At 39.5% G+C, this 27743-nt stretch overlaps 1 protein-coding gene across 3 annotated transcripts in view; it reads left to right on the top strand.

The window, feature by feature from the left end:
* The window catches only part of LOC104359009 (CD2 associated protein), an 87470-nt gene that overhangs the window by 17312 nt on the left and 42415 nt on the right, over positions 1 to 27743 (top strand). For 2 of the 3 annotated variants that reach the window (XM_042803547.1, XM_042803546.1), the window contains exons 2-3: positions 6874 to 7034; positions 25079 to 25232. In XM_042803547.1, coding sequence (XP_042659481.1) covers positions 6874 to 7034; positions 25079 to 25232 — 315 coding nt within the window. Of the gene's footprint in view, positions 1 to 6873; positions 7035 to 11575; positions 11860 to 25078; positions 25233 to 27743 lie in introns of those variants that run through there. The other variant, XM_033005036.2, reaches the window with a different exon arrangement.

Raw genomic sequence — 27743 nt, 5'->3', positions numbered from 1 at the left:
GCTGTGAACTTAACAACAAGAAATGAGGGTGGTTTGGAACTTCACTGGCAAGTGTACTCCTGCTCTGGCCTCTAACAATGATGTAGTTGTTGATCTAAGTTGGGTTTGATGGAGTCCTGCATCTCTGACCCTGCAGTGAGCCGTATCAGGGAGATAAACTTGCAGAAACTTGGCACTAAATAGTTTTCTCTCAGGCTGTCTTCTGTATCTGATTCACCAGTAGTATAAATAAGTACTAATTTAAGTGCAGAGCAGGGGGAAGGGACTGTGTGAGTGCACACAGAAGAGAGGATGGGATCACAGCATCTTTGGGTTAAGGTGTCCTGGAAGTACAACTTTGCAGGTTTCTGGCTTTCCACTGGTGATGTAGTGGTATTGGGCACTATGAGAAGGAAAATAGGAAATACTTTTCCTACTGTTTCCATCGGTTCAAGGTTCAGTCCCTAGGCTGCTTCTTGTGCTGTTGGGGTGTGAAAGGAAGGGGGGTTACGTTTTTTGCAAAAGACAAATGATTAGAGAGGTTTCCCCAAGAGTGGGAAACTCAAGGCACTTCCCTACTCAGTGTGAGGAAGACCAAACCCACATCTGTACCCCAAAAGAATACTTTGATCTTTGAGGAACTGGTTATTAAGTTCATCGTAGGTCATTGTGTAAACAGGAGAGTGAATCATGGGAGAAGTTGAGGAGTGCAGGAGGAGGAGCCTGCCTGCAGAGCAGTGGAGGCTCTTGGCCAGGAGGGATTGTCTTTGGTTGCCAAACCCTGGTGCTCACCTTGTTCATGTGTCTTATCAGGAAAGCTTCGTAGGACAAAACACGTGCAGTTTTGGAAACAGGGGCTGGAATTTTAAGGTCAATGGGGAGTCTGCCAGGTCTCTTTATTTAAGCATATGGGTTGTCATCAGTGAGCGAGGTCAGGGTAACAGGGAATTATGTAGTGTTGAAGTGGAAAAAAAAGTTCTTATACTACTTAAGTTTAACACTTATGGAGGTTGTTCAGCATTTAAACACCTGCACTACTTTTTCAGTGTTAAGATCTGTCTTTAGTGGCCAAAGGTATGGTATTACTATTAAAACAGCTGGAACTGTTATAGCTCACAAATTGTGGGAATGTTTCTTGGGGAAAGCAATTGAAAGGAGCTTTCTCTTTCTGGTCAATGCCTGATTTTAAGTTAGTTGTGAAGAAAAGTATGGTACTTAAAAGGGTAACATTGTGTCTTCTGTCATCTTATGTCTCTAGTGTAAGCTTGCTGTCTGCTATAAAACTAGATACTTTTGTAACTCTGTGTGTATGTATTCATACATAATAACAAAAATATTAGTTTGGTTTTAGAGGAGACTAAACTTCGTGGGTTTTTTTGGTGATAGATATATAAGAGGAAATAACAGTACTAATAAAGTTTGTTTTGAACATCTAGCAACTGTCTGTTATGATAAATTGGAAAAGCAAAATCAGTTCTGCTGGCAAGATGCTTCTGGAGGCCACAAAACTTTCCAGGATTCACGTTCCAATAAATGATTTTGAATCTGAACTGACCTAAAAATCTACCTGAAGAGACCTTTATGTAGCATGGCATACAACTTGAGCTCTTCTTGCTGCTTGATGTTGAACTTTGTCCCTCCAGGCCTGCAGCAAGTTTCAGCAAGGCTTTCTGAATAGCTTGAGAGTTATATGCAAGGATTTCAACTAACCCACAAATGATTTTTTTTTTTTTCTTTTTTTTTTTTTTCCCATTTTATAAGTTAATATGTGTGTTCTTCATGGGATTTATTTTATATTTGGTTTCTGTCTTTTTCTGGCTACTACAAAAGGGTCACTGGATTCTGACAGTATTGTAATATCCTAAACAAAGTACCAAGAATGTGAAATTGTGCTCTTTCCTGGTTGACCACGTGACACTTGGTTACTTCTTTTGAAGATGCAGGCATGATAGAATTTCAATCTACCACACTTTCCTTGATTTATTTATGTGGGTTTTTTTTTTTTTTTTTTTTGTAGTGCTACCAGAGGGCCTTAGTTACCAACTAAGATATAGCCAACTTAAGAAAGAGTCAGAGTAGCTGAAGACTTCCTTTGTTTAAAATCAGTGAAGATGGGTGTTATGTAGCCATGCTTGCCTTCTGCTTTGGCAGTGGGATGTGGTTGGCAGAAGACCTGGTTGTGTAAGTTTTGGAAAAGTTGAGAGTCCACCTGTGCCAGCAATGACTGAACGCCTTGTGCAGGCAGTGTTGCTATGCTGGCTAACAACATGAGCTATTTTGTCAAAGAGGCAGTGCTGTTAGATAGGGTACTTTGTCTTTGCCATGGGGATCAACATAGTCTGTAGTTGTTGAGGGGGCTGACTGGCTTTGACATGTTTGGTCTGTTTTATTTTTCATTAGTCAGGTTGTCATCTTACTGGAAACCAAGAGCTGAACAGACCACTCCCATAAAGCCTGCTATAACCACCTTTCCCCCAAAGATGTATACTCAATATTGTTATACTTGGCACTGTTGGTAATTGAGCCTCTGTCCCTGAAAATGGGACAAAACTTTCAAAAAGCGCCATCTGGGAAGTTCTCTGTGTTGGAAAGCTGTTGTGGCTGGATGATGGAAAGCTGCCACCTAACATGTATCTTTGGCTTGAGTCAGTTTCAGAATCACTGCGGCTGGAAGGCACCTTTGGAGATCATCTGGTCCAACTGCTGCTCAGAGCAGGGTCAGCTATAGCAGGTTGTTCAAGACTGTGCCTATCTGAGTTTTGAGCATCTCTGAGGAGACTACGCAGCCCCTCACTTCCCTCAACCTACTGGCAATACTTGTCCTAAAGTAGCCCAGGATGCTTTTGGCTGCCTTTTGCTGCAAGGGTGCGTTGCTGGCTCATGTCAACTTGGTGTCTATCAGGTCCTTCTCTGCCAAGCTGCTTTCCAGTCAAGCAGTCCACAGCCTGTACTGTGCAGGCAGTTTTTCTTCCCCTGGGGAAGGACTTGGCATTTCCCTTTGAATTTCTTGAGGTTCCTGTTGGCTCATTTCCTCAGCCAGTTGCCGTCCCTCTGAATAGCAGCACACCCCTCTGGTCTGTCAGCCACTCTGCATGGGTTTTGTAACATCTGCAGACTTGCTGAGGGTGCGTTCAGTTCCACTGTCCAGGACATCAGTAAAGATGTTGAACAACTCAGCATTGACTCCTGGGGCATGCCACTGGTGACTCGCCTCCATCTGGACCATGTACCATTGATCATGACCCTTTGAGTCATGCATTTTGGACAGTTTTCAGTTCATTTCACTTTATGATCATCTGGCCTGTACTCCATCAGTTTGTGTATGAGGATGTTATGGGAGATAGTGTCTGCTGCTTTCCCATCATCCAGTGAAGTAGTAATTTCATCGTGGAAGGCCATCAGGTTGCTCAGGCATGACTTCCTCTTCACACATCTTTGCTGATTCCCACTATCACCACCTTGGTGCCTCTGATGCTTCATTGAGCAGAGCTTCCAGCTCCTCAACTGCTACCAGAGCACTGAACATAGTCCTGTGTTTCTAAATCTGTTCTGTCAGTTTTTACAGTCTGTTATAATTTATTTTCTATAATACCCTAACCAACCTGACTGTTTTGGCTTGTCATTTTTTTGTTTTCTTTCCTCTTTCCTTGGTTGGAAGCATGTGCCAGGTGATGTCTTATGTTTATATTTGAATTCTTGCCAAAACAAGATTGCCACTTAATTGTTAGAGATCTAGGATAAAGAGATCTTCTTTATAAACAGTGTAGGAGGTGGTTTGTGATGGCCCATGCTGCCTGTGATAACTCAGGAGAATGTTGTCTTGTTCTCTGGTGAGCTTTGGTCCTGCTGGATGTGCAAGAAAAGCATGGTTCACCTCACAGTGTTCACATTCAAGCCTGAGAAGACTATTTTTCATCCAAGACTTGGTCATTATGAACTTTTAAGCTACAGATAGTTGATCTGAGTTGGATTTGAAATTGAGAAAGCCATGCAAAAAGTAGAGGGGAGCTAAGAGGTGGTTTTGGTAGTTTGTGTTGCAGACATGTTATGCTGTACCTTCTACTTCTACCAGTTAAGACTTTCTGTTCTTTGAGAGTTTTGACCAGCTTGTATTACTGCAGTCTGACTTCTTGCTGTCTGATTTTAGTACCACATCTGTTCTTGAGTAAAGCTTTTAAATGAGAACTTGAAGCATTAAGAAGTATAATTCAGAAGAATTCATAACTACTTCAAGCATTAGGGAGTATAATCTGTGGACTGACATGATGCCTAATACTTGTTATTATGAAGAGTTGTGATTCCTTAAAAACACTTTCTGTCACCACTGGACACTGTTTTTGCTTGAGTAAATGTTGTATTTGAAGACCTTTCAGTGGCTTACTTATTCTGGACTGCTTTTGTAGTAGAATGATTTCTTGCCCATCACACTGCAGTCCAAATTACCTGGATGGTTCATCTAGTGCTACTTGCTCATACTGAAAAGCAAAACTGGTAAGTGTTGCTGTTTCTGTCTCATCACATGAAGAAAAGTCCTAGAATGAAACTACCTTGACGTTCCCCATGACCCCTTCCACTTTACAGTTTAGATCTGTTTTATATAAATATTCAAGAGCAAGAGTGGTACTGAGTATCACTGATAAATACAAGAGGAAATTCAGCACCTAAATTTCAGACATAAAAAGCTGATGTTCATTTACTGCTGTTTGGTTTTGGAACACAGAAATGCATGGATGATGACTGGGAGGTTCTTGAGATCCTGCTTTGGTCGTTGGCATGGCTGAGTCCATGTTTTACAGCTGGAAATGTGACCAAAATGAACATGTTGTGCATTTCAAGCACAAATATAGAATGTTCTCCCAAGGAAATAAAGAAGCTTTCAAAATTATTAGCTTCTGTTGACATAGTGTGGATATGATTACCTACTACTTCTGTGGAAAAATGAGCAGGTGTTTGGCAGTTTGAGTCATAGTCTGCAATGCTGTAAGCATTTACCATGACTGACACTCTGCTCTGATCCATTTTCCACGTTTAACTTCAAAAACTGTACTATAGTGTGTGTATTGAGATATAATACCTGCTAATGTGCTTAAAACCAGAATTTATCATGAAAGAAATATGTAACGTGGAAATTTCTTACATTTTTATGCATTTGTAGTTTTTCAAGTGCTTGGGTTGAGTTGGTTGGAAGATGACGCTTTTATTTCCAGACTCTAGATGATGAATGGTGGTTGTCTTTGTGATCTGTGGGTGCCAGAATTTCCTATCTGTTGGGCAATATTTCACGTCAGCTACACAAAAGACGGTTCAGTGCAGGAACAAGACAAAAATACTATGCTTGCTGCAGGCAGTGATGGGGAAATACGATGCTTTGAATCAAGCTTAGAGAATACATTTGACAAAAATGTATACAGTAGAAAAAATGTTAGGAGTTCCAGAGTGTATATTATGAGCAGATAACTGGTGATGAGCTTTGCTTGTAATGAAGAAAACAAATTTTCTTTCTTAAACAACAAAAAGCAAAACTAAGTCTTCATGCTTATATTCAACTAGTTCCTTTGTTAATAGATGTATTCAGAAAATAGTTTGCCAGACATTAATTCTAGTGTCTCTTGTATTCATGGCACTATCACATAGCTCTGCTTTTTACCAAGGGTTTTCTAATTTTATCTATAGGCAGCAGAGGGATAAAGACTATGTTGCAACGTGTGCAGCAGCACTTTTGACCAAAACTGTTCACAGATCAGAATTGTACATTGATTTAATGGAGCTGTAAGTTCAATACCAGGAAAGAATACTTTTTCCCATTTGATTCCTTAATTTGTGAATTAATTGTTGGTTATTATTATGCACTCGTAGAATTAAGTGAAACCTCAGAAAAAACTCAGAGCCATTCGGGATTTCTGTCTTTTAACCCTGTTGTGCTCTCATATTTGTGTGAGTTTGTTGTGATCTGTAGAGGAGAAGGAGGTTTCAGAACAGCCTTACATTTGGTAGTGCCTGGGTATCCTGACTGGATTTGACTCAGAGGGAAGATTATTTGATTGTTGTAGGTTTGTGAAAATTTCTGGCATAAACAGAATTTCTTGATGAACAAATGAGCCTTTATTGCCAAACAAGCCTTAAGCTGTCAGTAAGCAACTCTCATGGATCTTGTGCAACAGATGGACAAGTATGTAAATACATTGCTATGCTCCTCTGGATAAACTTAATTATATCAAAATTAAAGCTTGTTTGCTTATTCTTCTTGCAAAATGAGATGAATCTGAAGTAGGGTGCCTCTTACATGTTTGTGCAATTAAGTTGTATGATCCTGTTACTCCTACACCTTCTGGCTGTATTATTTGTTGGATCAAGCATGCAAAAATATTGTGTGCACAGCAATTAATTTTTTTGCAGATATAATAGCAGATGCAAGTATGAGAATTAACAAAGCATTGCATGTAGGTACCACACGTACAGTTTGAAGCCTTCTCCCTCCTTGGCCCCAAATACACACTGAGTAACAAACGCTTGCCCTGTGGGCAGTGATTCGTAATTGGTAAATGTGGGGAGGGTGCGGTGGAGGAGGTGGGAAGGGGGCAAAATGCCAGCAATCCCTTCCACCACTCCACCACACATGCACAAAAACCTACCCACCACCACTGAAATATGACCTGGTGTCATCTTCCTAAATTTATTTTAACAGGTGACTGTCCAGTTATTTTTCCCTCTCTAAAATGGTTGGGAATCTTACAATTCACAAATGAGTGTTGCAGTAAGGGAAGCTTGTTCTTAGTGTTTGTCATTAGTTCTGCCTTTTTGTATATGCATGGCTTTCAAGTTGCATTTCCATGTCCGAGTTGCATTCACGGTGTGGTTTTTTTTGTTTGTTGTTTGTTTTTGTTTTTTTTTTAGTGGACTATATTGTGGAATATGACTATGATGCAGTGCATGATGATGAGTTAACAATCAGAGTTGGGGAAATCATCAGGAATGTGAAAAAACTGGAAGAAGACGGATGGTTAGAAGGGGAGCTAAATGGCAGAAGGGGCATGTTCCCTGACAATTTTGTGAAGGTGAGTTTTCTGCATTGACTTGGTTTTACCGTGATTGTACAGAAGGCTAGTTGTTATTGAAATTATTAGAATACATATTAGTTGTATTTGTAATAAGATTGGTTTCTTAACTGGAAGACCTATTAGATAATTAAAACTTTTTTTAGTATGCTTTTGAAGACCTTTCTTGTTTGAAATAAGTTCTGTTGTCTGTTCTTATTCACTTTATAATTTCTTTTGGTCTGTACCCTTGCATTGTATGTTCTGTCTCCTTCCTACTGCTGCAGTGCACTAACAGTTGTTTGTAGCCATGGTTACTTGGTTTAGTGAGATGAACTGATTAAAAAAAAAAATCAAAACCACAAAAAAACCCCAAACCTACCCCTACAGATGACATGACAGACATGAGAGAGTTGGGAAAGTGGGGTCACAGCTCAGTCATCTCAGCTATAATGAAAAACTACATCCTCAGGCTGTAGCTGTGTGGGTGCTTCATCCTGGTTTAAGCTACTTGGTTTGAAGGAACAGTTCTGCCCTACCCTAGACTCCCTGCTGCTGGCACTGCCTTTTTCGTGACCATGCAGGGAGGGACAGGGCAAGGCATGTGTCCAGCTAAAAGGTAACTGTGAAATCAGGTTGGCTTTCAGCTTGTTTAGTTTTCTGACCAGGCTCCCTGTCTGTCAACAGCAAATATCTGAAAGAGGAGGGGTGTGAGGTAGGTGCTCCACTGGGCTGCAGCAGTGTTGTCTTTTTGGATTAGACATTATCTTTCTAAATGTGATCCTCTTCTCTGGGTTCTCTTATCTCACTCGGTGCTGCGAAACTGGCTTGTGGTAGTTGTCTTCTGTGAGATATTGCTTCTTTAACCTTTTATTTAAACTTTCATATTTATTCTGTGTTTGTGTCCTAGTTCTAATTGAAGTTCTTGTTTGCACCTTCCACATTTTTCCTGTTTTCTCTACAATTTTTTTAAGTGTTACATCGAGTATGCACCTATTTATTAGTTACTTAAATGAAGAAGTCCACAAAGCAGTTAAGTGTGCTACTCCGCTTTTGAAATTCAGTCTGCTGAGCTTCAGCTACTTTCTCAACTAAAGTAAGCATTACGGAGATGTTATGCTTTGCTTCTTTATGCTTTCTAACCTTTTCAGTAACTTCCAAGGATTCTTTAGTGTAACTTCCCTAAAGTATAATCAAAGATAATTTAGATATTTTTATCACTTTTGAAGTGAAATTAGTTCTTTGCAAAACACAGTTACATAATATATCTTACTGTGATATTTTCATATTGTTAAACCTAAGAGGAAATTTGTCCAGCTATAAATACTTCTTTGTACTTGCTTACATTAAATTTGACAACTTTTTTGTTTGTCTTACTGAAAAAGCAAAACTACTCATTTTTGATTTACTGTGGGAGGGTTTAAGTATCTACCTTTTAAAATTGATGGGAATAATGCAGTTGTTCTCAAAGGGTCTTTTACAAGGAAATGTTTTGTACAAATGCCTTTCACTTGTCTAATAATTTTAAGTTGTTAGTAGTTTAGTTCAAAATCCATTTGTGGTTTTTAGTCCTGTATAAACAGTAATTTTACTGTAAGTGATGTTGTGATGATTACTGTGTTGATGATGTACTTGCTTTCTTCCTATATGGCACTTGAGTGCTAATTATCAGACATGGCTCTTCTCTGGTTCTTGTCATCAATGCCGTCTTTGTACTGAACAGCAAAGAGGGGTAGGATATGGCTTGTTTCTATCTTAAATGCTAAACTTATTGGGTGTTTTCTTGCCCTTCTGCAGCTGTGGCTTTTATAAACTTCATTTTAAATTATTTCCATCTTGAAAAATCTTTATACATTTCAGCTTAAGGTATTTTTAACTATACAGCTATTCAGTATGTGCATGGCATGGTCATATATCCTGAATTACAGGGGGCACTCAGTTTTTTAGAAGGGATAGGGATTTGGAGAAGTGGAAAGGAAGTCATGTAGAAGAAAATTATCTCTTTGGTTTCATGCCGACAGGGGATAACTTGCCTTTTTGGTGCTGGAGTTGAGTGCAGGTCAGAGACTCATTTTGGGAACTTTTAAGATGGTATACATAGGCTGGAAGACTGAGATGATGGGAAAGCATTAATTGTTAGGGAAGTGAAAGTAATCGTTTCCTTCATGGTCAATTTGATTATAGTTTCTTCTTAAACTATAGCTCATCTTACTCTCCTGTTACAAATGTAATTTCGTGCATTAGATGGGGATCTAGCCTGAACTCATTATATGGATATTTTTTTTTTTTCTTATGATGTATGTGCTGGTTTGATTAAAAACTGAACTCAGATCATGGTATAACCTTTCCATGCAGAATCTGGTTGGTAAATTGTAATCTATGCTGATCTGATAAAGATTAGCATTTGAAACAGAAAGTCCATGTGTTACACTAGATTTGCCTAGCCTCTTCACCTAAAAATTATTTTAAAACGTAATAAATATATGACAGATTAAACTGGGTGAAGATGGACATGTTTTCTTTTTCAAATGTTAGATTTTTTTTTTTTTAGATAAGATAAATGAGTTTGTTAAAATAAGCCTTTGATTTTCGTCAGACAACTGCGAGGGAATTGGATAGGAGACGCTAATTCCAGCTAGTTTGATTTTTGTTCATTTTGTTAGTTTGTCTCTTCATCCTGTCTGAGGGCAGGAACAGAGTTTGTTGCCTTGGTGGCAGCTGCAGACTGTCCTTTGCTACCAGGCAGTATGAGGCTGCTTCTTGCTGGTTTGAAGGACAACCGAAATGTTGACAGGAGGATTATGGCTGCATACTGCCAGGATATGTTGGATGCCCCAGATTCAGACTGTAGCATCACTGCTGAAGCAGATCAGTCCCCTTCTGTTCCCTTCTTCTGGGCTCTGCTAATACATAGGTTTTACTGACATTTTACACCACTCCTCATACTCTGACTTTTACATGCTTTGACAAACGCATCTTTTCTGTTTGGAAGAATGACTAAGTGCTGAAGTCATGCAGGAAATAGCTTTTTGATGATGTCATCCTTTTTTTCCTCAAGTCTTCTAAATATTGCAGAATAGTTTAATATAGTGGTAGTGGGTTTATGTTTCATGTAGTAGTAGCAATCAGGTGCTGCAAAGGAAACTGATGTGTTTTCAAATGGGTTAATTTGTTGTACAGACAAATAGGTGAGCTGAGCACTGTATGACTTTGAAATACTCATACGCAGAAGGTAACGTATGGAAGTTTCCTGTGGATGCTGTTGGGCTGCTGATGCTTGGTACCTTATAACATCTGCTGGTAACTTTTTGGTTGTTTTTTTTTTTTTTTTTTTTTGGCATCTACCCAAACCATTGATGGTGAGATCTTAAAGAAGGATCAGAGCTTGGTGGTGCCTGGTTCCTAGTGCCAGCTGAGACCTGGGCATTTTCTGCAAGCTCGTCACTTGACAGGTTAACCAGCAGTCTGAGATTGTCCTGAAAGGTTCAGTTCTTGGTGCTGACTTGCACTTGCATTGTTTTTCATTGAAAGAAAGAGAACAGGTAGACTCAGTTGAGGGGAATCAAGCCTCCAAACATCCTCGGATACTAGTGTGACAGTGTCACTGCGTTGGATGGATGCAGCAGGAGGTATTGTGAAGATTGGGAGGGAAGTCAGAGGGTGGATGTCCAAAGCAGTCCTGAAACCAGAGCTCAGGGGTGGTGGTGAAGCTTGCCATCACTGTGTAGTGAATTTCCTTGAATTCACTTTTCAGTAATAGGCCTTTCAAAACATTTTCTGTCTTTATTGCAGGATTGGATTTTGGAGTGCACAGATTTCCAATTTTATTAACAAAACCTGATTTGAAATTCCTATTTGAACTGTGTACCTATACAGTTTTAGTGGGGTTGAAATATTTGAATTTGAGTTCTTTTTCCTGACATTGTTATTGCCATTTTTTTCCTTCTTCCTGTATGGGCAATTTAAAATAAACAACTTCATAAATTCCTGAAAGGAATTAGTAGTGGAAACCTAGCAGACTTTTATTGTTTTCTTTGAGAGTGGCTTTTCCTTTGTAAAATTCGTCACAGCGTGAAATGTGCACACAGACATTAATCTCCAATATGGGTTAGAGCAGTGCAGTAACACTGTTAGGTTGAATGTGTGAGGTTTTTGGAGATGTTAAGGTGTGTGGGATGTGGAAGGCTTTCTGGTTTGGGGTTGGGGTTGGTTTATTTGTATTTTGTTGTTTGGTTGGTTATTTTTAGTAGCTCTATTCACTCTCCAGCCAACTATTGTGTTGATGAGCTGGAAGTGATGATCTGTTGTTCAAAAATGAGCAGAAGGATGAAGTCTTTTGTCCGTACATAGCCGAGAAGGTTTTTAAGAACTTAAATCACTTGTGTTATTTTGGTTATTGCTATCTTAGTTTTGTAACTAGCTGTATTGTGAGTAATATGGCTTTTCACAGTAGTAAAACCAGTTCGATCATATGCTCAAGGCAGTAACTCAAATGAGGGAGGAGCAGCGGATAGATTAATTAGTAGCTTTCATCAGCTAAGGTAGAAGAGTTTGCTGGTAGGCTTCGGTGACATTCTGGGGAGCAAGTTGGACACTGCTACGAGTGTGTTTGGGATATGCACCATTTCAGCTGCCCGCTTGGCAGAGGATACATCTGCAAGACTGCTGCTTCAGAGAGAAAACTTTGTGCCTGCACAGGTGTGTGCAGCCACTGCTGTGCAGAGCCTGGATCCTTTTCAGGTTAACACATGAACTTTGCTCGCTGTGACATTTTTTTCCTTCCTCCCCCTGAAAAAAAAAAAGCTGCAGCACTGGGTGTGTTCGAGCAAATATGTCCTTGGAAGTGGTAAGCTTGCTTAATTTTCCATATGTTCTTAACATCAAATACTGTAAACAGACTTTGCATTTCAGGGTAATGAATGAGAACAGAAGCACAAATCTAAAAGTTGTGATTGCAATATAATTTTTAGATTTTATTTAATATAGAGTATAAATTATTGGCCTTAGAGTTGTTTGTGTAATAAAATTACTTGAGTTTGGTTTAGCTTATTTACCCTGTGTAGTACATAGAGACGCTTAGGAATGGCAGACAGCTGTGATGCTTGCGTGAAGAATTTCTTTTAAAAAGAATGATTTGTTGTTAGGAGTTATTTTCTTGTTCAACTTCCTGGTCTATGTGTCTGTGTGTTTGTCTATGTAAACAAAACCCAAGCCCTTTTCCTTCCCTTAAAAGCCACCCTAGACCAAAACTTCGGAGTACTAGCACAGCTGATCTACCTTCTTAAGGCTTTGTCTTTGCTGCCTCCTCCCTGTCTTCTCACTGATGGGATGCTGCTAAGCTCAGTGTGCTGTGAACAGGTGAGAGAAGTTTTGGCTGAAATCTTCAAGCATAGTCTTCTGTAATTCCTTTCAAAAACAAAAAATTGACCTCGCCCAGAATTTGAAACATTAATCATGGAGTTGGGAGTGATTGTGGGCGAGGCTGTCGCTCTTATGGGTCATTCTTAATTCTAACCTAGGTACAATGTACAATTAAAATAGTAACATTATTTAAAAAGCCCCAACAGATTAATAACTGTAAGCTTTTAAACAATGTATATAGGATAAGCCACGTGTATTTAGTTTGAAGTAATTGGGATGTCTTTATGGAATGAAATAAAACACATATCTATTTCCAGAATTTTGGAGCTTGCTCCTCTGCAAGGTGTTCTGTCCGAATTCTTTGCATCCAAGTAAGGCTTGGAGAAAATTAGATGTGCAGTAATTTTTCAATCCTATCAGTCAAATGATATTTCAGTTTATACAGATTTTTTCCTCTGCCTTACTGGTGTTTTGAGGAAATTATCGTCACGGTGGGTTGTGTAGGGAGGTGAGACTGAGGAGCTCGGAGGTGTCATTAGCTGCCCAGGGAGAGGTAGACAGCCCTGCCGATAAGAAGGTGATGTTTCCTTCTAAGATGGCAGTTCTTGTTTTTCAGAAACAAAGATAGTGTGCAAGATTTAAAACCATATTATGTAGTTTTGGTTTCAGTGCTGAGTATATAAGAGAAAAGCTGGGTGTAAGGTGGCCCTTTGTCTCATGGCAAGGAGTGAAGCTGAGCGTTCAGGCTGGTGCTTCAAGATCTGTTGCCAATAATGATGGTGCCATACATTGTTCCTGCTGAGTTTTCTGGCTTTTTGGAGAAAATAGTGCCTCTGGACTGTGTGTTACCAGGGGGTGCCACGTGGGTTTGCCTGAGCTGCTCCCACTAATCCCATCCATTGGCACGTGTCTGGGATTTGCGAGGCTGGTGATAATGATTCCTGTGCTTGTGGGGTGAGACACGGGTCTCTACTAGCCACCTATTTTGGTCTGAGTAAACAAGGAAATGGGTTTCTTCCAACCGGAATGTCAGGATGAGTGGCTTGGGAGTGAGCCTTGCTTATGATGGGGGAACCATGGCTTCTAAAAATAATATTAAAAAAAAAAACCAAACCCAAAAACCAAAACAACAACAAAAAAACTGCTGAAAATATTGGCAGATACAGCCAATGGCAGTGATATGTAGGCATATATAAGTCATATATGAGTTTTTGCTGCATTCATTGCTCATAATGGAACGTTCTTGTTCCTGTGAATCACTGTATTGACTGCTTGGGTTTATACCAGTCAGGCCCTAACCTTGTGAGTTCCCTCTGTAAACTGACTGTGTCTGGCACAAAGAGGGGAAAAGCATAGTCTTGAGGTAGGTTTGAGTTTGCAGATGATCTGAGACTTTGCACCATTGAGCTGCTGTTGCTGACACAGCTATGCCAGCACAGCTGCTTGTGGGCACCTGTGTGCCAGGTTGTATTCGTATTGTCACTATGTCCACACTGTGATTTTATTGCTTCATCAGTGTTGGTTGAGGATGTGTGAATTATTGCATATTCCTAGGCAGTACAGATATATTGATTAGAAAGATATGGCATGAAAAATTTATGTGGCTATATGAATTATTTATCTTGATAGACTATTAACTCTGAAATGTCACAGATACTTTTCTCAAAAGTTAACTGTTTAAGTGCAAAAAAAGTGGTGAAATGATGTGGACTTTTCCCTGTTATACACGAACACCTGTGCTTTAAAAAAAAAAAAAATCACCTGTCAAGGCTTCAGTTTGCATTTGAAAATTGTTTCACTGTAAACATCTGTAGCATCGTGAAGTCTTCTGTGGCTGAATGTGAAGACAGAATGAAGAAAACACTGGTGCTTCTTTTTATATTTAGCATTTTCAGATATATATTCTGTATTTTAAAATACTGTGTTATCAAGAGCATGGGAGAAACGGAAGTAGCTTCTAAACTTTTATTCAGTGGCAGTACTGGTATGGAAGGGAACTTGAGGTACTCTTCCAAAGGACAGTAGGATAAAATGTGATTAATGACTTGTGTGAATCGTGCTTCACAGGAATTCACAGAGAATAATATGCTAATTATTCGCTCTGATTTGAGTTATCCAAATTTCTTGATTGTATACGTGCCTCTTGCTTTTCTACGTGGCATATTGGGCTTGTGATGTTACTCCGTGGTAACTGCACACTCCTGGATACTCGTAGTGCTGCTCTGTTCGGGTGTAATGGTTTGTTGCACAAGGTAGCCTGGAAGAGGCAGCAGGTATATACAAGGAATTTTTCCTTTAACCACATAAAAGTCTGCTTTTCTGACCTTCCTTATTTAGTTTTTACATGTGACTTGTGTGTAATTTTCTAACTTCCTCTTGGAGGTAACCATGCTCTGGCGGGGAGCCTGCAAACAGGGTGTGTTCCATCATATGGCATCTGCAACCACGGTTGAGTAAATGCCACGAAGTGTCACCCGTGTCTTGGTCACCAGTAATTGACTGGGCATGTGCAGAAAACTTACTTTTAAGTTTAGACCTTCGCTGTATACGGAAGTCTAAAATACAGCCATAAATATGTACTCTGAAATGAGCGTATGGAATAACTGACCTTTTTGGTATTACACAGGTACTGTAATATGCAATGTTTCTTATGTCCTGGGAGGCTCTGGGTGTCCATTCCAGCACTGTATTTTTAGTACTTTGCTACATGTCTGATAAGCCAACGTGTATACACCTGACACAATTAATATTAAATCTGTTCTTTTGCTTTTTTTATGAGGTTGAGTGAAGTAATCTACTTGTGAACTTGTAACTTAAACTTGTGTGAGGCTAGCTTATCTGGCCTGTCATAACGTTTGCATCACTTGTAAATTTTTTTTTTTTTTTTAATTTCTTTTGGGTAGGAGAAGTTAGCTGTCCTTTACTGTAGTGTTTTCAGTATTAAATTTATTTTTGAATATATGTTTTCCTTCCTTGGACACTGGGTTCTATCTAACATTATGAGCTGATCTCAAAGTTAGATGTGGCAAATGTTTTCTAGGCTTAACAAGCTCTTGTAGTTCTCACTTCCTAAAAATATTATTTGTGTATACATATGAGTTAATTAGTTTAGGATTTGATGTAATAAGCTTTCAAACTGATAGAAACTGATGATGATGGACAGTTGCCCTTTTATCTAGCTGCTTACAAAACAGGAGCAGAAAGCAAGATGCATTTTCACTTAAAAATGTTACTTAATATGTGAATCTTTGATAAAAGTTAATCTTTAAACCTGCCTTAGTCTCCACGGAGATTTTGAGATTTATATTTTTAGACCTTATCTGGCAAATTTCTTAAGCATTTAATTTTGTGTCTTAGGCAGGAGTTGTGATGGGACATAGATGTGGCAGGGTTTTAGCTTGCTTGAAGCTTTGTGCGGAGGTGGCCATGAGTGAAGTGCTGGAGGCTTTACAGGGAATGGAAAGAGATGGGTGCCCTGGAGAAGGGAGGCAGGGAAAAAGAAAGCAGAGTACAGCAGTGGATGCAGGAAGGCAGGATGATGGTGAGAAGGAACAAGGGATGTTCTGAGTTAAACATCAAAGTGGACCTCTAGTGGTTAATGGATCACACATTTCTCTGGACCAGCAACAGAGGCACTTAACTGGGAGGAGGGAAAAAACTGTGTCTTCCTGCCTTCCCTTGTTGGGGAAGTTTGATAAAACACCACGTGCTGCAGGAGCTGGATCTATGGATTGCCCCCTTCCACGTGCAATTCTCAGTTTCATTGATCTAAAGCACTATTTTGTGGTTGGTGCTCAACAGGACATTAACTGTTAGTCTATAAAACAATTACGAGAAATTTAATTAAATTTTCATATGTATGAGCAGGTATAAGAGAAAAGAAATGCAATTAACATTTTAAGATGTTTTCATCTGGCTGTGTATGTGGCAGCACCATAAAATATTATTTAGGTATTATTTTTAGAAGTATTTTAAGACTTTTTTCTTAATTAAATGGTTGGGATACATGGATGTAAACACCTGTGTTTCCTTTAGTTAATCCTGTTAATTTAGGATTCTTTGCTACACTGTTGGTAGACCTGGTGATCTGACTGCTGTGCTGTTCTGCATCTGGGCTTTGGTGGTGTTGAAAGCAGATGGAAAGAGTCTTTTTAACATTGGCCAAAGGTTTTTAGAATGCGAAGGCATTACAAGTTTTTAGATCTCTTGTATTTTGCAAATATCGAGATCTCAAGTCAGAATCTGCTTGGCACAAGCTTATAGGTATTCAGTTCTCCACAATAAAAAATATTTTTTATATATATATGTGTAAAAATATATATGCAGATATAATAATAATATAGATATAATATGTATCACGATCTGAAATTCCAAGCCTCCTTCTACATTCCCTCTGTAGAGGTGAATTTTCCTTATTTAGTAATAAGTCCAGTTGTTTGTCTGTTCTAAACCTTCAAATATTACATTTATTCAATGGCTCAAGTTTTAGTCTGTAAGTCTGAAGTGACTCAGTGATTTTTTTTTTTTTTTTTTTTTTACACTTCACAGAGATCCTGCTTATTCCATGTGTTCTGTGTTCTGAGGTAGAAGTGATACCTTGCCTGATGGATGGTGCCTTTCTTCCTAACAGGGAGGCAGTATGATTATATGATCTATATTTATCATAGATTATAACCATTTATCAATATTTTTAAATGTGTTAAACTTCATGCTGAGTTATATGATGTGGGTGTGATTTAATAGAAGGAAATGTTGGGGTTTTGTCTGCAAACTGGAGAAGTGTGAGCCTGGCTTGAGTCACTTCTATAGCTAATTTTATTTTATTCTTGGGGGAAAAATTAGAAATTATGATTTGAATCTGCAGCAGGTACAAATATTAATAATTCAGCTATATGAAAATATTTCTCCATTTATGAAACCATGCTGTGCACAGAGAGTCCACAGATGCCTTCTGGCATCGCTTGATGGTGAAGAACCTCATCTACCAGGACTTTGTGTCCTTGCTTGCTGTAGTCTCATGCAAAAGCATGTGAAAACTTCAGATGTAAATGGATTGCTCTGCATAAAACTCTTACAGGAAACATTTAGGGGAATTTCCAAAACTATGCTTGGCTGATAATGGCCTTTGAGTGAGTGGTGTGCTGTGTTGAGAAGCTACAGCAGCAGCCACTCCCATAGCATAATGTGTCTATAGCTCCTGTGCAAATCGCTGGGGATTCGTGTCAGCTGGAAACCTTTTTCTAACCTTAGTCTTGAACAGAAATGCCTTTGACTGAGGTGTACAGAAGTCAGAACATGAAACAATTTCAGTTTTGGAAGAGGCAAAGATGAGAAGTGACGCTGCCACACCGTTGTTTCAGCCTGATTGTGGGTCAGCACTTTATATAAACCCAGTGATTTACTGTTAAACAGTCCCTATTTTGGCCATAAATTAGGCAAAAAAAAAAAAAAAAAAACCAAAAAAAAAACCTGTGACACATGTTAAACTTCCCAGGAGGTAATTTGTCTTGCAAAACAAAGGTTATCAAGTTTGTCCATTCTTCAGATGGTAACTACTTTCATCTTTAAAATGATGTATTTCTATTTTCGAGAATAATGTTTAATCCTCTGGGGAGTTGGGGTCAGTTTGTGACCTCTCCCAGCTGAGCTCTTCTTTCGGGAGGTGGAACCTGCTCCAACCTCCTGAATGCTCCAGGGAAAGAGCTCTTTGCAGCTATTTCAGTTCATAAATTGTCTTCATCTGTCACTTTAGTTCATGGCAGGTATGGCAAAGGAATGGGACAGATCGGAATAGCTGCAAATTATTAATCTTTCTTTCTTTGCTGTTATTAAATATTTTGCCTTTGGGCGCCTGCATTGAGGATGAGAAAACATGTTTTCTAGTCAAGGAGGAGACAGTGGCAAAATGAAAGGACGTGGGATATCTTCAATTTAAGAGCCTGGAGCTGTTAAAGCTGCCTTGTGCCTGCCTTTCTGTTGCTGTAACTAAGACTGTAATTGTGAGAGGTAATGGGTGCTTAAATAATTACCTATTTGAAGACTTTTGTGTTCCAGGAACCACAGTGTTTCATTGCACTAGAACAAATTATGGCTGGTAATTTCATCTGTATGCAGCTGTACAGATTTTTGTATGTGTTTGTATACAGTCACACACAAATGTATGTGTTGTTTTTCCTTGATGGTGTTTTGCAGGCTGTGAGAGGAAGAGATGATTTATCACAAGCTTACAATTCTTCCTTCTCCCCTAAAATAAGCGACAGATTCAATTCTGGCTTCTTTATTTTCTGCCCAGTAAAATATGAATCATAAACTTAATTTGCCAATCCATGGATTCTTTATTGCTATTCTGATGGGGAAGAAAAGAGGTGAGAAAAGGGGAGGAAATGAGTTGAGATAATTGCATGTGGAGGCTCAGACATTTACTGTTGTGTATTCTTCATCTCAGCCTCTTTAGAGATTGAGACCATTTTCTGTTGCTTGATATCTTGCTTTAAAATGTACTCAGCCAATAACAGAAATGCACATTGCAGTGGAAATAATGTAAAAAAGTCTGAAGATGATTTTTCTTGATATAATGACATATATAGGAGGAAATGGACAGCTAAAGGATTTAGGTTTGCTGGATAATTAACTTCTCTGTGCCCCATAATTCAGGAATGGACTTCATATTTATAACTATCTAATCCTCATGTCCTTTTAGACAATCTGACCTGCTTTCTCTGTCTCCAGTGCCCTGCTGATTTTAGTGCTCTTTGCTTCTGGCGAGGGAAGTGGGGAGGATCCTGCTGTAGCAATGTGTGGGGAAGTGGCTGATGGTGGGAAGGCTGCTTGCTTAAAAAGTAGGTCAGGACCACCTTCTTATTTGTTTATTTTAATGGGTGCTATGAGGCTATAGATGAATTTAGTTGTGTTAGATTTTTGTCCGGGTATGAAGAAGAATAATTCTTGTTTCACATGTTGCTGTACCTAAATGATTTTGAGATTTTTATATATAAATACATACATTTCCTAGAATTGTTAAACTGTGACAAGTGCAATTAAAACAGTAGCCCCTTAAGATCACCCCAATCTTTTTTGCTATTAAGTTAGGTTTACATGCATTTTTGCGTATCAGCCTGTAGTGATTTTGGCAAATTTTGTAAGTGTTGTGAAACATGCATTTAGTGGAGATTATGAAAACTTCAAACCGTTATGACTAGTTCTGTAGTTTGCAACAGAAAGAGTGGGTGGTTACTTCCCAGTTGAGTGTGTTTTACGCCAAGAGACAGTCTGTATTGACCTTCTACTGCCAAGTCATAAATGCATAAAATCTGTGTTGCTAATGGAAACACTGACAAGCCTTGAACTGCAGCAGACTGGCATAATAAAAATATTAAAATTTCCAGCTGCAGTTAATGTCAGATTTTCATTTCGCTTTTGCTGGCTGGCAGCTGGTGATGGCCTCATCTCAAAACAAGCTGAAGTGTCTTGGGGGTTTTTTGCTGGTATTGTCACAGCACAGACTCTCTCTGTTAGTTTGTATATACGAGGGGCTGACTTAAACAGCAAAAACAGAGAAAAATGCCTTACTTGTTGTGAAGCCAATGAATCAGAGTCTTGGGCATGCTCAAGTTGGTTATAGTGGTACTTGGGAGAGGAGACCTGTGGGCACTGTTGTTTTCCAAACACTGAAATCAAGCCAGTTGTTTGGAAAAAGATGTAAGAATTGCAGACTTACTAACATTTAACATTAATTGCAAACTCTTATTAACATTATTAATAGGGCAGATATTAATGTTTGCATTGATTAATACCAGTTTTCAGAGATCCAAACTGATATGTATCTTGTTTAGAAATTATTTCCTCAGTAAAATCTTAACATGTCCAAACAGTCAGGGTCCTAACGATGATGCTCAGGATGAAATTGCTGGCAGTGATAATGGATGCGTATGTCAGAGGATCTTGACATGTGCTTTTGAATCTTAGAGCAGTTTCATGCTGTTGGGGGACTGATGTAAAATACATATTTGTGGTGTAATGGACCTCATATGGGTGTGGAGACCAGGGATTCCTGAATTTGCTTTAACTTGGTTTGGTTGTAATGTGGTTTTTAATGCCCTGAGGAAGGATAATTAATGTTGCAGTTCCTCTTTAACAATAATTAAAAAAGAAAAAAGTCCTCGCTTTACAAGGATGTTCTAAAGTTTAGTAGGTTAAATATGGAGAAAGCAGTTGTGGGCTTATGCATGCACTGCTTACTAACCCCTTAGTCTGTAGTTCTTAGTCAAAATTAGATTTACCACTGGTTGTTGTAGTGGTAGACTCTTGTGTGGCTATTTTTCCTCCCCTTGTTGCAAAGCAGCTTCACTGGATGCTGTGGTCACAGTGTGCTTTGATACATGAAGTAAAATGTCACCATCCATTCTTTGATTCAAGCATGGCTGGCATTGTTTCTTTACCCATGTGTATTTATTGCAAATATTTTCTGATTATTTGGAGCTCTCTGCTCCTGTTCTTTTCAAGTAGGCATCTTGATCTTTTCCTTGCATCCTCTTTATATATCTTAGATTAGGAAGGTTTCTTTTAACTGAGTATCGAAGTATTCGGCTTTCATATCTTAGCTGTATTAGGAAGGTCTGGTGGTACCAGTCTCTCCCAGTGCCCACTCATTCTTTCTGATTTCCACTACTAAAATTCTTAAAACTTCAGCCCTTGAATCTGTTTGCAAGATTTTCTTCATATACCTATTGCTCACAGAATTATTTTAGAACTTATCTTTCAGTCTAATTCCACTATATTTTCTGTTATATTTGCCATTTCTAGTAAGCCAAGCAACAATGTCGCTCAAGCATTTCTCCTTTCTTTTTTGGGTCTTTGGTCTTTTGTTGTAGTCACTGCTTTTGTCTCTGTTTACTGTTGTTTGTAACCTAACAATTACTTTGCTGCCTTTGATACTACTGCTGGACTTAAAAGTATATTGTATGTTTACTTCAAATTATTGATGAAGGTGATACTTACCTTACAGCATATTCTAGCATTTGGAATTGGTGTGTGGGTGGTTTTTTTTTTATTTTTTGTAATTAATTAGGGAGAAAAAAAGAGAGATCATCATATTTTTGACCAGATTGCTTGTGTATGTCTTCCCCATTTCCCTTTTGCATCTCTGTGTTTTTCACAAAGTTACTGAAGTAACTGCCTCTGAAGTCTTCTGCGAAGTGCAGACCTAGGGAAGGAGCCTGGAGCTGACTCCTCACTGGAGAGTGTTGTGATTGAGAAACTGGTTAATGGGGGAAGCATTAGTTCCTGGAGCAGCTGAAAGCTTTTGGAGGCTGTATAAATTACATAGTGAAAGATTATAAATTTAAAAATCCAGAGACAGAACCACTCTAGGCAAATTTTCAAGTACCAATATGTTTTTCAGTTGATTAAAATACCCTTGTCAGTAAAACAGCTAGAAAGGTCCTTTGGAGGTGGCAAGCTTCTCAGCTGTAGACAAATTTAATTCCTTACGGTTTATCAGACTTGCAGGTAACTGGCTAAAAAACAACTCTTAAGACTGAGAAGGACAAAATCTTTGGAATGTGAAATGTCTGCTTGCCATTTGAGTAGATATGATGCGGTGCTATTCTGGAGTTTTGGGGGGTTTTTTGACTTGGAAGATAGGCTCTCTGCAGAGATAAGATCTCCAGGGCAAAAGTCTCTGTGAATCAGGGAGAGTAACAGCAGGAACTGCTCGCATGTTTTCTGAAAAGCCCCTTCATGTAGTGTAGATGAGTGGGAGGGAAAAATGGTGCTGTCTGTCATCTTGCTTATGCTACTTGCTCTGCTCTTTAGGGAAATAGGAAGGTACTTCGGACTGTTTGACTTGAGGTTCATAGTATGTTTTAAAGCATCAGTAGATTTCACAGACCAGCTGAGTTTTCCAGCAGGATAGCTGCCGTAAGTAACCTGGGTTTTAATGTTCCAGACTGGTGAATATGTTTCTCATATTTTTGGCATTTCATCATTGCATGGGTTTTGTTGTCTTTAAAGCTTATGTTTAAAACTTCACCTGACATTAGTAAGTGGATATATATGCATTGCCAATACTGTTTTCAAATATTATTAAATATTCTATTGCAGCTACAGCTGCAGTAACTAGTGGAGTTGTTAACCCGTGGCTGCTGATGGTGGATACAAGAATTGTTTTGAAGTGGATCATGAAAAGCTGCAGAGTACTTACGGGTGTTTGCTTTCCTCGAGACATTGCAATGCTGTGGTGGTGGGAAAGCTGAAGGGCTTTGAGGCTCTTGCTAAGCTCACAGGCATGTGAGATTCAGTGGATGTAACACACTTTAGTATACAGAGAGTCTTTATGATAAAGTTTTCCATCAAGTTATTGCAGGAATGAAGTTGCTCTGAGACTGAGGGAAATTCTTTTACGTATTAGAAGTTGCTTAAAGAATAAGAAGCAAAGGATTTGTCAGTGACTTGTCAGGATAGAGCAGAGTCGTCAGTGGGATCCCTCAGGAGCTGGTTGTGGTACTGGCTTTGTTCAGCATCCCTGATCATCTGGAGAGGGGATTTAACAGTGAACACTCCCATTTTGTGAGTGCTATAAAACTCTTCTGTAGTCCAATGCCACACTGATGGCAATGAGCTGAGCAAGAGAAAAGGGTGACAAATAAGCTTTAAGGTAGGTAAATGCCAAGTCATGTGTTGTGCTGGTTTTGGCTGGGATAGAGTTAATGTTCTTCATGGTAGCTGTTATGGGGCTATGTTTTGGATTCGTGCTGGAAACAGTGTTGATGATTCTGGGATGTTTTAGTTATTGCTGAGCAGTACTTACACTAGGTCCAGGCCCTTTTCTGCTCCTCACCCCACCAGCGAGCAGGCTGGGGGTACACAAGGATTTGGGAGGGGACACAGCTGGGACAGCTGACTAAAGGGGGATATCCCATACCATATGACATCATGCTCAGTAAAGCTGAGGGAAGAAGGGAGGGACATTCAGAGTGGTGGTGTTTGTCTTCTCAAGTAACTGTTACATGTGACGGAGCCAGGCTGTCCTGGAGGTGGCTGAGCACCTGCCTGTTGGTGGGAAGTGGTGAATGAATTCCTTGTTTTGCTTTGCTTACATGCATGGCTTTTGCTTTACCTATTAAACTGTCTTTGTTTCAACTCGCGAGTTTTCTCATTTTGATTTTTCTGATGCTTCCTCATATCCCACCAGGACAGGGGGCAGTGAGCGAGCAGCTGTATGTTGCTTTGTTGTTGGCTGCAGTTAAACCATGATGTGTATAAGAACAGGTAATCCATACCATGCCTACACAGAACTGCGAGTTGAGAGTTGAGCATCAGCTCATGAATATCTGGTAGTGCTTCTTTCAGTTCTCCAAACTCCTCAGCTCTGGGTGCAGTGACAGCCCAAAACACTGGCAGGATGCCCGGTGTCATCAGATCTAATAAGACCGGGATGGGGACAGGCAGCTAGATGTTTTAGGGGATGGAGCAGCTGCCTGGTGAGATGGGGATGACAAGGCTCAACTCTTCAGTTAAGAGGATAAAGCCAAGGGGTGATATGTTTGAGGTTTACACAGCTGTGGAGGTAGTGGTAAACTAAATGCAGTGGTGGAGAGTGCGCAGCGGGACCAGTGAGGTGTCAGCCTAAAGCAGATGAGAGAGAGTAGCTTCTTTTTGTAGCAGAGAGAAAATATCTGATGTCTGTCCCCAGGGAAGCTGTGAAGGCAGACAGGACCATGGATGCAGAAAGCGATTAAGACAGCTTCATCCTCAGACATGAAAGGGAGAGAGGAGGGGATGTATCTCCCTAATCAAACCCTTATGAGTGCTCTGGGAATGTGGGGGAGGATCTGAGTTGCAGACCAGTTCTCTAAAGAGTGTCTGGGATTGTGGCTGCTGGGAGCTGTGTTCTGTAGTGGATGGACCATTGATCTGACTTAATGGGTTTCTCCTTGTGTAAAATGATGATTTCCTTTTTTCAGAGTATCTCTTCTCTGTTGGAATCTCATTTAATGAGCTGGTGCAGTTGAATAACTGCGGCATACATGGCCTTTTCTGTCAAGAGCTAATGTTTTTTTCTTTATAGTCTTCTTAGACTTGATTGGCACATGCAATTCTAATGCTAACACCTTAATTTAGAAAGATAGAAATGTGGGAGACTATTACCAGAAAAATGTCTGTTACCTTCTTCCTATACCTTTCCCCTCACTTCCTCCCACTCTAATTCTTGTATCTCACTTTTTTCCACTTGTGTCTTCGAGCGGTAAAATTGCAACTTGTCTGTAAACAACCTTTGAGCTTTCTGAAGCAGAGATAACCACCTAGTACAGTTTTATATACTGAAATACTTTTAGTGCTCTGCTCTATGGGTCTGCCATTGAAGTGATATTTAAAAAAATGTTTTCAAATATGAGCTGTGGGACTTCTGGGTTCAAAGCTACTTTTTTTAGGTTTGACGTAGATGGCTAAGATACAATGCCTGTTCCTGAATTTTCTCAGCATATAGCTTAACTGTTTACTAACATGATTGTATGAAAGGGTAAAGTTCACTAAGGTCTGTAGTATGTTTAGTTGCAGGATGCCATGATTTTTGAGTATAATACACTGTTACACACCAAATGGTAAGTACCTGAGATCTGTTAGTCTGTGGAGTGCATGTCTTAAAACACAGACCTCTTGGGTAATTTAAATGGCCACTCAGTCTTTTAAATCTCTTGTTTCAGGAAGTTAAGAAGGATGTAGAGCCCAAGGATGATGCTGTACCAGTCAGGAGGGAGAAATCTGGCAATGTAGCCAGTCTTGTGCAGCGTATAAGCAGCTATGGGCTTCCAGCAGGAGGATTTCAGCCTCATCCCCCATCCAAAACCTTCAAGAAGAGTATGTAGTCTTTCTAATTCCTTTAATTATGTAAGATGCTGATGTACGTTTTTCTAATAAACGTGAATTATTTAATGTCTGACTTAGTTTTAAGGTTGTAGGGCAAACTAGAGACATAGAAGGAAGAACTTTGATCCTAAGCCAAATTCTGTTCCTGGATGCATGGGCGGAAAGCTTCTGTGTAGTTCTTAAAAGCAGCAATAGCCATGAGTTTCTCTGGGAACAGAATTTAGACGCTTTCCAGATTCCAGAGAGTTCATCTGTAACTTCATGTGAGCTCTGCTTGTACTGTCAGGTACTTGCATGAGAACTGCAGGCCTGTTCATGATAATAAAAAAATCTTCCTGTGGTCATTTGTTTTAAACATACAAATTTTTCTATAAACTCAGGGCTTACAAACAAGGTTCCTCTTGTTTGGTAGGCTTGCTTCTAGTGTGAAATAAGATGGAGTTGGTGGTGTTTAAGAAAAAGTAGTGGTCTTTGATTGTAACTGCAACCCCTAGAATGGGTGGGAGCGCAGACTGGATGCCTCTGCATCTGTGGTTTCTATGTTTTAATGCCAGTATTTAAACAGAGGTGACTAAAACCTAGAGCAGAAAACCTAACATTCCCTGTATCCAGAAAATTGACTTGTGATTTGTATTTGGACATCTCAGTCTTATAAGAGACATTGCTTGAATTGACTCTGACTTCCTTTCTCTTTTAAGATATTGCAGGCATTTATGATTTAAGCTTGCTTTTTTTAAAAGAAAGAATTCAGAACTTACTGTTTCTGGTATGTTTATGCTTTGAATTTTTGCCCATAAAAGGAGAAGAGCCTCTATTCATATTTTAAAGCCCTGAAATGGGACCACCAGATTTCTAAATTTTTTGAAACCTTCTTCTAGGCAACTAATGACATTACCTTCAAAATCATTTCATACACAGATCAGATTTGCTATACATATTGGCAACAGCACATATGTGCCTGTTAAATGGTTGCATCAGCAGGCTTTTGAAAACCTAGCCTGAAAGATGAATGCTGTTCCTAGATTAATGCAACCAGACTCCAAAAGGATATCAACACGGTCCTTATGGGTCCTTCCAACTTGAGATATTCTAGGATTCTGTGATTCTGTGAACATGATATGATACCAGTTGAGGTGTTGGCTACTCGTTCTGGTCTCCCTAACCCTGGAATGATCCCATATTTAGCCTTTTTCGTTCTCATGCTGGTGGCTGTGTGGCTGTGGCCAGGGTAGTAGGTACCACTTGGTTTCAAACTCTGTAGTGCTCTGGCTAGTCTCATCCTCCTATAAGAAAATGGTGTTCAAGCACCTTCCTTTAAGCACACAACTGTTTACTTGGCATAACGACAATCTCTGCGTTTCTATTTTACTTGCTGTTCTCTTTTTTTCTGGGAGACTGTTTGAACAGCTCCTGCAGATCCTGTTTGCTCTGTGCATGGGCAATCATTCAATTCCTTCAAAAGGTTTCCAGTGCATAGTTGTCTTTCTGTTTCTGGTTCCTAAGCTGGTAAAATGAGGGAGGTTTACAACATTAAAAACAAAGTTAAGCTTCCTTAGTAGCAAGTTCCCAGTGTGTGGTGAGGTAGGTTGTCTCTGCCTGGGAAGTCCCTTGTGTTGTTCTGTGCAGCTCTCGCTTAATTCAGGTATTTTCTATCAGGTGGGTAGTAAGCTGCAGGCAGCATTCCTTGTGAGTTAGATGGCTGTCCTTATTCAGGAAAAGGAAAATACAGGAGGTGTGCTAAATTACAGCAACAAAGGGCTAAACTTTGTTTACCCTGCACAAAACAAATAAAACCTGAAGCAAGACAAGTTGCTTTGGAAACAGACAGACTTGCCCAGGGGCTGCCAGCCCAGCAGTCCTGCAGCACCACATGAAGTTTTCTGAGCAGATTGGTTAGCTTCCTAGGGTAATCTAGGGATTTTCAAAACTGGACACCATTACTTCCTAAACTGGGTATCACTGAAAACAGACTTCAGGTGAAAGAGTTCTGGATGCGAAATGCACCTGTGGGTTTGTTTTATCTGCCTCCTCCCCATTTAGATAGAATTACAATATGAAAAGGAATGTCAAGATCAGAGTTATACCAAATGGCCATGACTTTTTAATTTGCCTTCTTTTGGTATCGGTTAATCTTGTACAGAGGAGGAGCCCTGAAAGCGCTGTATGAGGCAGTAAAGGTCAGTGAACCGTTTATTGCAATTACTGTTAACCTAACAATCCTTCCTGGCTGATGCATGAGTTTCAGTGGAGTTAAAAGAAGGGTGTATTATGTGGGCAATTACATGTTATTAGAAATGAGCCACAGAACTTCATACTTCTGGTTTATTTGTTTCTTGCCTCTCTTAAGCTTTTTAGAGCACAGACCATATACCAGCATGTAGAAGATTCTTGATTTGGTGAGTGCTCTCTCAGAAATTTTAGATGCTGAATATTACTCAGGTGTTTGGTGTGTTTTGGACTGAGAACGCTGGGTGTGGCGGTCTTCTAAACGTCTGACTTTGG

This window comes from Tyto alba, unplaced genomic scaffold, assembly GCF_018691265.1.
Source record: "Tyto alba isolate M040663 unplaced genomic scaffold, T.alba_DEE_v4.0 Super-Scaffold_40, whole genome shotgun sequence".
Taxonomy (NCBI): domain Eukaryota; kingdom Metazoa; phylum Chordata; class Aves; order Strigiformes; family Tytonidae; genus Tyto; species Tyto alba.
This window is presented reverse-complemented; position numbering and strand designations above follow the sequence as displayed.